At 37.1% G+C, this 12,752-nt stretch overlaps 1 protein-coding gene across 5 annotated transcripts in view; it reads left to right on the top strand.

Moving 5' to 3' along the window:
* Positions 1 to 12,752, top strand: part of INPP5A (inositol polyphosphate-5-phosphatase A) — a 415,177-nt gene that overhangs the window by 354,919 nt on the left and 47,506 nt on the right. For all 5 annotated transcript variants that reach the window (XM_045024848.1, XM_045024849.1, XM_045024853.1 and 2 more), the window contains 2 exons: positions 10,653 to 10,748; positions 11,315 to 11,389. In XM_045024848.1, coding sequence (XP_044880783.1) covers positions 10,653 to 10,748; positions 11,315 to 11,389 — 171 coding nt within the window. The remainder of the gene's footprint in view (positions 1 to 10,652; positions 10,749 to 11,314; positions 11,390 to 12,752) is intronic.

Genomic DNA, 12,752 nt, shown 5'->3' with positions numbered 1-12,752 from the left:
CGGCAGGTCCGCCGGCCCAGCCTGCCGCCCCCCCGGGAAAGGGCCGCCCCAGGCGGGTGCTTGCCCCGCTGGGCTCTGGAGCCGGCCCTGGCTGTCATACCAAATTGTGTGGCAGCTTTTATAATGCTAATAATTGGACACTAAGATGATACCACCAATGACTAGGGATGAGCAAGCTCATGTTTTTACTCTGAATTACTCTGACATCATTGGCTGGAAAGTATGACTTGAATTCATAGATTATTGGGTTCATATTCCATGCACTATTTTAAAAATGGAATAAAAGAATGAATGGCGAGGAAGGAGAAGAGAGGAAGTCCTGTGAGAACTGGAGTGGAGATTGGGCAGAATGAAAAACAAAGTCAGGGAAACTAAATGAAGAGAAGCGGGGGTGGGGAATGTTAATGCAAAAATAAATACAGCACATATAACACATACATTAGGGCACCTACTTTGCCAGACTAGCTTTTTGGGTCATTCTCTCTTCTATTCCTAATCTCACATAGCACCAGCTTCCTTTTAAGCTAGAAATCCTCCTTTTCCCCCCATTTGAATCTTTTCTTAAAAATGTAAATTTAAACTCATCAAAAAATGATTTGGCTAACACAAAAATAGTAAGGCTCCCAAACCCCTACATTCCACAAAGCTTTGCCATTAGCCTTGTTACCTGGGCATAATTTGAACGCAGGGTCCAAAAGTAGATGGTTTAGTGCACTAACTCACAGTGCATCATGTCGTCCTCAAAAAACCATATTTTTGACAATTAGAAGTAAAAAAAAATTCTTTCTGCCAAACAACCGTGTCAGTTTTTTGTAAATAAATAAATAAATGTCGTTAGTTACAAGCATGATAAACCTTTATCTTGTAGTGGAAAAATGTTGCTACAGTTGAGAGAAAAATATTTTGTTGGAATATGCAGAATATCCAAGCTGGTGCTAGTATCAATGTAGTAAATAATATAGGTGGACAACATAAGTTATGAAGCTCATGTAATGAGCAGAAAATAAAACCATTTGTCCTGAGCATACCACGTATCACAAGCTATACCCAAGGAATTTATTTTCTGCTTGCGGTGGATCATTTTGTTTGGTAGAGCATTTCTGCTAATGGTAATAGGTTTGGAAAATGTCATGTCCTGCTGTTCATATGTCAGTGGGATTAGCCTCACCCTTCAGGTGCTACTTGACATCTGATGTGGTAAATTTGTAATAAGATTTAAAAAGTAGTTTGGGTCGTGGAATTGTACAAGCACAGATCTGTAGTCAGGCTAAGAGCTCTTTTTGACTGGTCTCTTCAAATGTACAGATGAACACACAGATATATTTTTTATCTTATCTGTTATGTTAGGAACAGAGATGAACCAAAAGAGTTGACGTCTCACATAACGTGAAGTATTACCCGGGTGTGATTCCACTGAGATCAGTGAAGTTATCTCAGGAGTAAATTTAGGCTAAGATGTTTGTTTTTAGTTTGTACAAACAGGTAAATTGAATTCTTTGCTCCCTAAAGCCTGCCAGATCATATTGTTTGGCACACTTTCTGACTTTGAAGAGCAAAAACACTTGGTGTGCCATGCCAACTTTCGAAAAGGTATCCTATCAATTTATATACTTCATAGGATGTTAATTTTATTTATAGTAAATAAACTTAATTTCCCTTGTGCTAATTTCCATTTTAGGTGTAGGTGCTCATCTGCCTTAGGGTTTCTAGTAGGAAATCCCTTCCTCCAGCTGACTACAGTGCCAGTGCAGGAAAGCACTTACGCACATTTTATTAACTGCAACAGGGATGCTTCTAATTGTTCATAATTACTGCTAAAACTTCCATAGTGGTAGGTCAGGTTAGTGGGGAAAAGGAGGAGCTAATCCTTATAAGGCTCATCAGGAAGGTGTAGTTGGATGAGCTCAGTAGTAACTTTATTTTGGACTTCACTGAGGAAGATATGACTATCTTAATCCTTACCATGTGTGTAATACTTTCCGTTTTCTTAGTTCTTTGCAAACATTCACTTAACGGTAGTTAATACAAATATTACTTAATCTTTTTACTGCCTTTTTGAGCAAATATCATCCATATTTTGCAGATGAGAAAACAGAGGCAGATCTATGTAATGTAGCCAAGGTCAGAGAGGACGTATGTGTAAGAATTAGGATGAATTTAGTAGTTCCTGGCTCCCTGTGCCATGCTTAGACCACTAGTTTACACCTTTCTCAAATGAGCCCCAAGATAAATGAAAAAACAAAACTGGAGTCATTTATTACATAGAATGGCAAAAAATAGCTTACAGCTTCAGCATCCTAAATGCCAGTTCAGCTTATGTTGTAAGGAGAACTGCTCACTGTGGGGCTGATCTGCAAGTCCTTAGTCATATGAGATGGCCTCATGCAACTGTTTTCAGGAATGGCTTTACTTGGATATACATTTTAAAATACAGCTCTTAACACCAAATTGTGCATCAATTTAGACATGATAATGGTCTACAGGTCTAGTACCACAGAATGAACTCCTAAACAGCTACCAACCACAAACTAATAAATGCAGTAGTTTATGACATTTGCTTTTTTCCTTAAATAAGAAAGGATGATGTAATTATAAGAATACTAAAATAATTTGAAAACACAGCTGTTTGGGGGATATGCAGAGTTGCATATTGGTTCCATATACAAACAAGGCAAAATTACTTGCCTGCAATTTTTACAGAATGTTAACTTTATCCAAACTCTCAAACCTGGTTGTTAAAATGTATAAAAATTCTTTAGTTTCCCCACACGCTTTAGGTAGGATCTCAATTGTCTATAACTGTGCAGTCATCAGTGATGTTTTTCCAGGAGTCTTTGATCAGATATGGGTTTTAATTTTGCAAGTGTTTCTCCTTCAAGCTTTCTGTATTTCTGTTAGTCTTTGGAAGTTTTCAGTTCCTTCATATATTGTATTATCCAACGACCAAGGGAAGCTATTTTTGTGGCCTCTTCTGGAAAAGGACTTGCTTTCTTACCAAGCCCAAGCCAGATATTTCAGAGACCTAAACTAAATTGTAAGATGGGGAGCTACAACTATTTCTCCAATTCCAAGTCCAGTGATACAGCTGTAACTGAAGAATGCTTATTACAAAATTGAATGCCGCTGAAGTGTCAGACAGAAAACAACAGCAGTAGAGTTTTTAGGGTTTGTGTCTTAATAATAGAACACTTAGTGTTCAAGTTTTTTGGAGAAGTCAGCTGGAAAATTAGCCAGTGATAATTCTTAACACAATGAATGTTGGTTAACGTGTTGGCAATTCAGAAAACTTTATATGGACAGAAAACTGGATGTCACGTGCCTGTTTCTAGTCAGTTCACTGTTTATTAAAAATTCATGAATTCAAGAGGAAGCAGTGTTGTCCAGTAGACAGAGCATAGGGCTGTGACTCAGGAGAGTGAGTCCAAGGAATTGCACTTCTCTCTCCTTTATGATGTGAAGTTTGTTCCAGTCAGCAGATGAAAAGTGCTATCTTAATGCTGGGGTCAACAACAAACAAAAATAAAAGGTGTTTTACATTGTCCTACATCCCTCCCCTTGTGGTTAAAAGTAGCTAGTGCAACATTGCCAGCCTGACAATTTCCTTATAGTTTTGTGGCCTAACTTCAAAGCCACACAAAACTTCAGGTTCAAACTGTTATTCTTGGGGCCAGTGTGTGAGAGAGTATAAAAAAGGAAAAAGGGATAGCTTCTAATGGGTGTGTGTGTGTGTGTGTGTTTGTGTGTGTGTCACACACACAACACAGTGTGTGTCAGGCTCAGTCCCTTCTGCTTTGCTTCATCTTTAAGAGAAGATGTCAGTCCCTCCCCTGTTTACTCTGCAGGCTGGGAAATGACGTTGTAGGTACCTATCCCGTGTCCTACCCAATTCCTGCTTTTCTTTTGGGATGGAAGTTTGCTTGACCCTGACCCCCCACAAGTCAGCTGTAGATGTCAGCGCTTGTCCTCCAACTATGTCACCTCTGACTATGGCTTGTAGAGTGTATATCTGTGAATAATGTTGTTTGCAGCCTAATAGAAGATGATAATTCTATTAAATTGTCCTGTTTCTGTGGTTAAGTTTAAGGGTTTTCTTCTAAATGCTCTCGTACTGAATCTGTAAGTTTAGTTCATTTAACTTTTTCTTTAACTTGTAGGAGTTCATGTGTCAGAGCTGTCTTTAACACTATTTGGCAATGCCACGAACGGGTACTATGCACATATGAAGTGTCTTCTAGCAATAACTCTCCAGCCCTGCCCTCACACCTCCACTCATTATCATGTCATTCAACTCACATCAAATGTACACTTAAAATTTAATGAACATAACAGAAATCTTTAGAAGTATCAAGACGGGTGCTAATTACTTTGCTTTCATGTTGCCTGCCTTCCCAACACTCTTCCTTGTCCATACTGTAGTGCAGTGGAGGGCAACCTGTGACCGCACATGGCCCATCAAGTTAATCCGCTGGCAGGCCGCCAGACCGTTTGTTTCCATTTGCACGGCCGCTCGCAGCTCCCAGTGGCCGTGTTCCACCGTTCCCGGCCAATGGGAGCTGCGGAAAGCGGCGGTCAGGCCCAGTGTAGTCTGTTTATTGCAGGTTCCTTGGGGAAAAGACCTTGTCTTCCTATTTGTCCAGAAAGAACCAAGGACATATTTAGTGATGTATTATTAACAGTGATCTAAAAGGTTCTTGAGAAGAGAATGTTCAAATAGGTTTGAAGCGGAGTGTGATATAAAGAGTTGTACTGGAGTAAGGGGCAAGTCCATATCCCAGCCTGCAGCCAAGTCATCTCAGCTGGGCCCCAATGAGATTCATAGAAGGAAATGGAGAGGAATCTTGCTAGTCTGGCACCAAGCAAGTCTCCTCAGCATGCATGTTTGAGATTTTCAAAGTTTAAATTTAGATTTAAAGGGGTATTTTTAGCATAAAAGCTACCATCACTGGCGCTGCTCAAAGAGATACTTTAAAACTGAAATAAACCTTTAAAAGATTTAGATATACTAGCAGGCCCTCTGAGACACACTACAACGCATCCCATGGAAGTCTATAGGCCAGGACTTCATTGGTGACATCAACGGTCCTGTAAGTTGCACCGTGAGGTAAATCGGTCATAGAATTGATGTAAGTGGCAGCACAGTGTAATTTGCACTGATTTGGCATCAGAAAATATACAAACCAGGTATACCTTACATACCGAGGGGACAGAAGGTGATGTAACAAGAAAAGCAACTAACAGGATGGTGTAAAATAAAGCAAGCCTTTGCTTTAGCTTACTTCACACCTTCCCCAACACTTATGGGGCAAAAAACTTCAGTGGATGCTGCTGCTGTACCTGCTTATGCCAGGTCTGAATATGGTCCTCATAGATTATAAGATTAGTATGACAGTAATTTCGCATGCTGACTGAATGCCCAAACTGGGCAAGTTAAAGTACTTTGTGACATGCCCATATGTATTTATTTTCCATCAGATTAGGCCATCATTTATATCACTGCTGAATTTTGGCCCCCTGGAATGTAGAGATTTTGATTGATTTTTGACTTGTGACTATTTTAGATCTAATCACGTCTCTGAAATGTTCATGGTGTTTCTATTTCTTCCCCGACCCCTCAATCTCGCACACTGGTTGAGTTTAGCCTGAATCAAGGACACTTTGTCCAGTTGAAAATAGGTGTATATTCTTTAGGGTGGATTTTCGTTGTCTTGCATTGGGCATTTATTCCTGCAACTTCTGCAAATGTTCATATAAGTTATGTGGCTGAATAGCTATGCACCACAGTGAAAGGTTAAACCTAAATTTCTATTAGAATGGTGTGTGTACAAAAATTAAAACACTAAAATGTTGATTAATCATAATCTCCTATCGAGAAGTTTTAATTGTGTATCACTGACTGGTGGAAAAAGCTAGATCAGACTCTGGCTTTCTCCAATAAACACTCAGGGTCTGAATCTGATCTCTTTTACTCCACTGAGTTCAGTGAAATTACTCCTGAGGTACACCAACATAAGTGAGATCAGAATCAGACCTTCACAGATCAGAAACAGCCTGAACAAGACAGATGTTTCTGTACTCCTGAAGTAGCAAGTCCTCTAGCTCTCAAATTGTTTCAAATACAATTTGCCTCCTATGATAATAAAAAAGCATTTGGTTGTCCTAATTCAATAAATGTCAGGCAGATTTTTTTTTCAAGAGCTGTTTCAGGAAAAGTGGCTAAAAGTATTTGTTTCCTAATTGAGATGAGCTATGTATCTCTCTTACATCCTGTCAAAATCTACAAGAGATTTAACTGAAATAAAATTTAGCATCTTAAAAGATTATTTGGTTACTGGTATGTTATTTGGTTCAGTGTCTTAGCCCTTTTTCTCTTCTGTGCCTTGCTACTTCTAAAAAGAAACACTTTTGCTAAACCCATGAAGGTTCCTTGGAAATTACTGAAACTTATTATGAATTATAGTTGCAGTTGTTCCTGGAACTTTTTCATTATAACGAGACACTGAAAATGTTCCAATTATTTTATTTTAGAAGAATTAATAAGTAATAAAACAAAGTTTCCTGAGAAGATTATTTAAATCACATGGGAAAAGTAATACACATATTTAGATTCTTAGGCAGAGATAATAGGAAAGTTTGAATCCATATGTATTGGACATCGCATTTTTTCAAAATCTTTTTAATTTAAGTAAGTACAGGCATGCAATAAAAGACACAAATCACATATCGGAGTTTGACATAGAACTCTAGAAGGTGACCAGGGAATAGATGTGCAAAATAAATGAGAAAACAATATTGCAGTTTTCAGCAAAGGATTACACTAATGAGGAAAAAATGGTACGATTTACTGGTTTATGGTATTTTCTGTATATTCCGTGAAGGGTTGCCATGTTTCAATATACATATGTGTGTCTGTTGCTGACAGAATAGTTTTATTTGGCACTGCAGAATACTGTAAAATATTTTAATGCACTGCATTATAAAGTTAAGCAGAAGAATTTTAAAGGTTGCATTTATTCTGCAAATGAAAAGGAGATTCATTTCCTGAAGACTGCAGAGCAATGGCATACAGAAGTAACTTTCTAACTTTGCACAATGGTAAAATACAGTAAATTCTGAGTAAATTGATTACATCAGAAAAGTTATAGCTGTGTTTCACAAGTCTATATAGATGAATGTCACAAGTATTTTTTATATGTTACTTTGAAGAAGCTACAGGAGTCTACCTGTGTGGATAATCCAAGTAAAATTGGAATAAGTTATGTCTGTATCCTAGCTAAAGGATGAAGGCTGAGTGGCAACTCTCCTGCAAGCACTGTAGCAATATTTAACTTGCAAAAGAAAAACAAGGGCCTGAAATTAAAGAAGAAAAAGAAGAAAACTTGATAGAGGCTTTTTGCTATCTGGTTTCCCATCATCTAAAAAGATGTCTTTAAAGAACCTTAGAACATTGAAAAGAACAGCATGTTTTCATAGCATTTTGATTTTTTTAACCACAACAAAAAATCCCTTCATAAGTAGACTTGGCTAAAAAGGCACATGTTCCTGAAAGTTTTCTGCTTGGGTGACTACGACTTTGTAGAAATTGAAAGGAGAGGAAAAAAGGAATGCTCCAGCTTGTATAAGAAATGAACCTTTGCCCAATCACTTTTTGTTTGCGAATAAGGTAACTTTTTGTGTGTGTGAAATTTGAAAGCAATAAGGTATGTGGGTCCTTTCTCTTTATTGGTTCTCAAGAGTCGATCAGATTTTTATTCTTTTAGAGCAGCCTGAAGTTGTGAGATAAAGCAGCTCAGAAAAAAATGTTCTCAAGCAGATGCCTTTAAGAGACAGAAATCATGAATTTCTTGAATTGCAACCACTCTGGGGGTGGCTACAATGACTTTTTGACAGTGACAGTAACTCTGCCTTGTCTTTTTGAGCCCTTCTTTGGCCCATTCACTCCGGAAAGCTGCTTAAGCGCACTTAAGCGCATTAGCATTTGGATGCTAGGGGACCATATTGACCCTCATTTGGAAAGTTTAAATGAGTGAAAGATGGAGCGATTTGTTAGGGCTTTAGAAACCAGCTTTAGAGAGCGGCGGGTTTTCCGCTTTGGTTTGTTCGGGTGCTTGTTCTAATCTGGTGCGCTGTTTAAAGGCGACCAGACTGATTTGTGACACATGAGTCCAAAGGGCTATTTTTTTGGGCTTGACCCGATTAGCTAATCTGTGCTTTGAATTTCAATGGCTGGTATCAGAGGGAGTGCACTTTGGGAATGGCTCACTGTTGGATTACCTCATTGGTAACTGCATACAGACACAGATGGCAAAATGTTAATTACTTGTCAAAAGAGACAAAATGGGATCTAAGGTAAATTGTGGTGATGTGTGGAAAAAGTGATTAGGTCTATGTTAAAAAATTAAATGAAATCAAAACTGCAGCTCCCCGAAGGATTTGGCATGCCACTCTTTCACCGTCCTCTCAGCATGACCTTTACCAGTTTAGTTATAACTTCTTCCCTGTGTTTGCAGAAGCCTGATCCACTGAACAAAAATGGTCTGAAAAATTGTGACCACAAACACCATTTTCAAGGATGTTTTGTGTTACTAGAAGCGCAGATTTTTTTCCTCTAGTGAGATTTGTGTTTTTCAAACATTCCAACAGCAGTGTTTGTGCTGCTCTAGTCTAGATAATGATTGTGCCAGAATTTGCATTCTGAGTCCCTCTTGCCAGGGATTTATAATTTAGTGTAGTAACATTTATGAAGGGTGGAAAATGAATATCCAGAGGAAGAAGTTCAGGAGGAAATATTTTTAGCAAAATGAGAAGGGGAAATCAATTAGCAATGTTTAAATTCATAGGACTGAAGAGAAAGATCAGATTTATTTGTGTTATATTTTTCTTGTGATACACTCAGAAGTCATCATCCTTTAAAAATGAAATTTTATGGCTTGTTGTTATTATTATTTATCAGTATTATGATAACATGTAAGGGCTCCAGTCAAAGATCATGGCCTTGTTGTGCTAGGTGCTTTATAAAGAGTAAAAATAAATAAATAAATCTTTGGATATTCAAGTATGTGTTTGGTTATTTTTGTTAGGAAGTACATTTGTTCAGAAGAGCAGTCACTGCAGATGTTCAGCATCTTCTTAAAAATAAATGAATAAGTGTTGTTGCAAATATGCTAAAAATCCCATTACAGTCTTTCTGGTACACAGTGCATTTCTAAAATAAGTCCAACATATGTATTTTTTCAGGAAGGAAAGAAGCAAAAAATAAAATGATAAATGGAATTGATGGTTTTGTGGCTAAAGATAAACTAGATTCTATTTCAGACTCTGCCAGAGACTTTCCAGGTGACTTTAGCCAAGATAATAAGAGGCAAATTCTGTTCTGATATTAGTGAAATCCTGTTTATATCAGATTCTTATGTGGCTTAAACAGATGTTATGCCACATCTGAATTTGGTCTTAGCTTCAGTTTCCCCATCTGTAAAATGGGATAATGATACATTTGTAACTCACAGGGGTATTATGAGAATACATTCACTAAGGATTGTAAAATGCTTTTAGGGCCTCAGATATAGGTGCCTTAGTAACTATAGAAGCAGAAAATATTTATTTTATTATTAAATATTATGCAAAACCAAAACTAGTTTTCTTGCCTGCATGAAAAAGAATAAAAATGCACTGCAAGTAAATCCCCACTTTCTTTGTTCTTACTTTAATTCCTGTCTTGTGCACTATTCAGTTAGGAAGCACTAACAAAATAAATCTCTATGCAAGAAGACATTTCCCATCAGCTCTCCTAACCCTGCATCATATCTGGGCCCAAATTCAGCAGCCTGTCCTGTTTATCAAAACACTTATCCATTTGCTTACCTTCAGTAGGGCTTATGCATATGCTTAAATTTAAGCATATGTTTAAGTGCTTTGCTGAATCCTCCAGATTTCCATCTGTAATTGAATGCAACAGAGAAGTCCCTTTCACAATAGGCATACCTAAAGCTAATTAATACAATATTTAGGAGTACAGTGCCGTCACTTGTTGAGAAGGGTGGTCATACAAAAGGATTTGCTTCTCCGATAGACTTAGCCCCGGCAGCCAATTGCAAAGTTATAAAAGTTTTGTTGGTTTATGTTTATAGATTGAAACCACATTTGAGCATGAAATTTTTACAATAGATTGTCAAGGGTTCCTAAATTGCTACATGTATTACTGTTTGTATGTGAGCTTGAAGTTCCATCAATTCACTTTACAATTTTTTAAGGAAGTGGTATGTGAAACAAAATTTGGGGTCTGCTGGGCTAGCAGGAATGGCTGTTCAGGATGGTCACAACAAATGTCTGAAGTGGGATCATGTAATACGGTCAAACCTTTTAAAGTAAAAATGCACAGTACAATGAGTTAAGAAGTTAATGTTTGCTTTAAGAAAGAATTTTCTTGGTTTTGTCAGTTTGTGTTAGAACATTAATGTAGCTCATTAGCTAGATTTTTAGTGAATGGAGATACATTAAATTAATAGTGTTTTTGTATTTAAAATTGACCTTCAGCAAAAACACACTTTTCACTGAGCATTTGATCAAGCCCTTAATGTTTATTGATTGAGAAGGCTACAAAATGGGGGTTCATCTTTCTGATAAAACCATCTCTCTCTTGCTTTCTTTTTTATTAGACACTTTGTACAAAGGCTACAATGCAGACTATCCGGGCAGCTGACACCAATGAAGTAGTCAAGCTAATATTCCGTGAATCTGATAATGACCGAAAGGTATGTAACCGAATACAGACATATCAGAGAAGATTGTTGAACATCTCCTTTTCAGATTTGCAAACATCAAAGGCAAAATTTATCTCTGGCTGTAATTTCTGGAAGTCACTTATCAGGGATGAATTTAGCTCCAAAAATGTAGTTACAGAATGTAGGCTAAGATAACTTAGCACCTGATCCTTTAGGGTGATGAGCATCATCTTGCAAGATTGGGCTGTTAGGTGTGAATTATTGTATGATTTGTGATGCAAGTGAGTTTTTGGTAGGTTGTATTCTTTCCTGAGCGGCACTTTACGTAGCCCTTCAAAAATTAAACTTACATATCATAATTTAGGGGGAGAATATAGATGTCCACACTCTTCAGAACTGTTTGTTTAATCTTGTTAGCTGTTTGCCAGTGAACCAAATGGGCTGATTGATAAGGAAAGAGATTTAGCGATCTAGAAATTTACTTGATTTTTAAAGAGCTGAATTTATATAGTTGAGAATGACTGACTGCCTAACTCATATGACCACTTAGGCCAGAAGTTTTTCCCTGATTTTTTTTTCCTGCTTTACTTTCTCAGGTTATGTTACAGTTAGAAAAGAAGCTCTTTGACTATTTTAATCAAGATGTTTTTAGAGACAACAACGGCACTGCGGTAAGTTTGTGGCTATGCAACATTTTAAAAATAAGTAGTTTTTTTACATATCTACATTTATGGTGGGCACATGAGATTGGAAGTGGGACCCACCTGGACAAAATAGCTCAAAAAAACATGGGTAAGTTACCTTTTTTGGGGTCTAAATATATTACTGTGGATGGAAAATTGATATTGACTATCTTCACATACCGATATTTTTCTCTTTTTGAAACATTTGGTCCAATCTATGCTTTGACATAGCCTTTCTTTATATTATCTCGCTAAAAATTCCCTGTCCCATTTCCAGTTCCATTTGACAGATAAACAAGAGAAATGAAAACTTGTCTCTCTACATTTATCTGTTTTATTTCTTTTAACTTTTTTAATATCAACTTGAAAGTTTATAATTTTATTCTTCTTTCAGTACAGCTTTATCTGCTGAACAAAGTCACTCCTCTTTATTGCAATTCATAATATACCAGTGGTATTTCAACTGACAGTTTGGACGATTTCTCATACATGAACCACATGCCCATACACACATACTTGTATGCAAACTCATATGCAGACATGATACTTTAACATATTACATTTCAAAATCAGCTGCCATTTCGTTCATGCGCCGAGAAGCAGGAAATCTTCCAGATCAAGCATGGAAGGAAAAAGATAAACGATATAATGAGCCATTGGAGATAATCTAATCTTCATGGTCTAGTTAAACACGCAGCACCATGATCACTAAAAACAAACTACCTATCTAAAAGGATAAATGTTCCTATGCCGAATTCAACCAAAAAAATCCATCGCATCCTTCATCAACCAGCGGTCTTGTACCAGCCTGACAGAAATTTAATTCAAGCTGGCTCCTGAAAATAATTATTGTATTTTAAGAGTAGTAATCATTGGTCGGGACATGATTGAATGTGTCCATGCCTATTGACTTTTTCTATGATTTATAGCTTTGTTTAGTCGATATTCCCATCGAAATTGTATAATTAATTATAAGTGGGGCTGTCAGGTCTGCAGGATGGAGTGCCCTGATGAGTATTTGGGAAGATTAAATTTTCCTTAGCTATACCGATGCAAGGCTTGGGAATTTTCACAGCACTATGACTGTTGGATAAAGATGTTTTCTGTGTGTTTAGCAACTGCTTTAGCTCAAGATTCATTGATTTTCTGAGCTCTTTTTTATCAGTGTGGTGTCTCTTCAGTAACAGTGGAATTTGTGCAGATGTGACAAGACATGACAAATATTTATTAAAAACAGCCTACTTTATCATTGTCCATACACAGTTATTCCGTCTTTTTTACACTTTAATCAACAAAAAGAATTCTTAAGATAGATGTAGAAATGGTTATCATGTTTATGAAAAATCTAAAA

Source organism: Mauremys mutica, chromosome 7, assembly GCF_020497125.1.
Source record: "Mauremys mutica isolate MM-2020 ecotype Southern chromosome 7, ASM2049712v1, whole genome shotgun sequence".
Lineage (NCBI taxonomy): Eukaryota > Metazoa > Chordata > Testudines > Geoemydidae > Mauremys > Mauremys mutica.
Note: the sequence above shows the minus strand (reverse complement) of the source record. Positions and strands in the feature narration are given on the sequence as shown.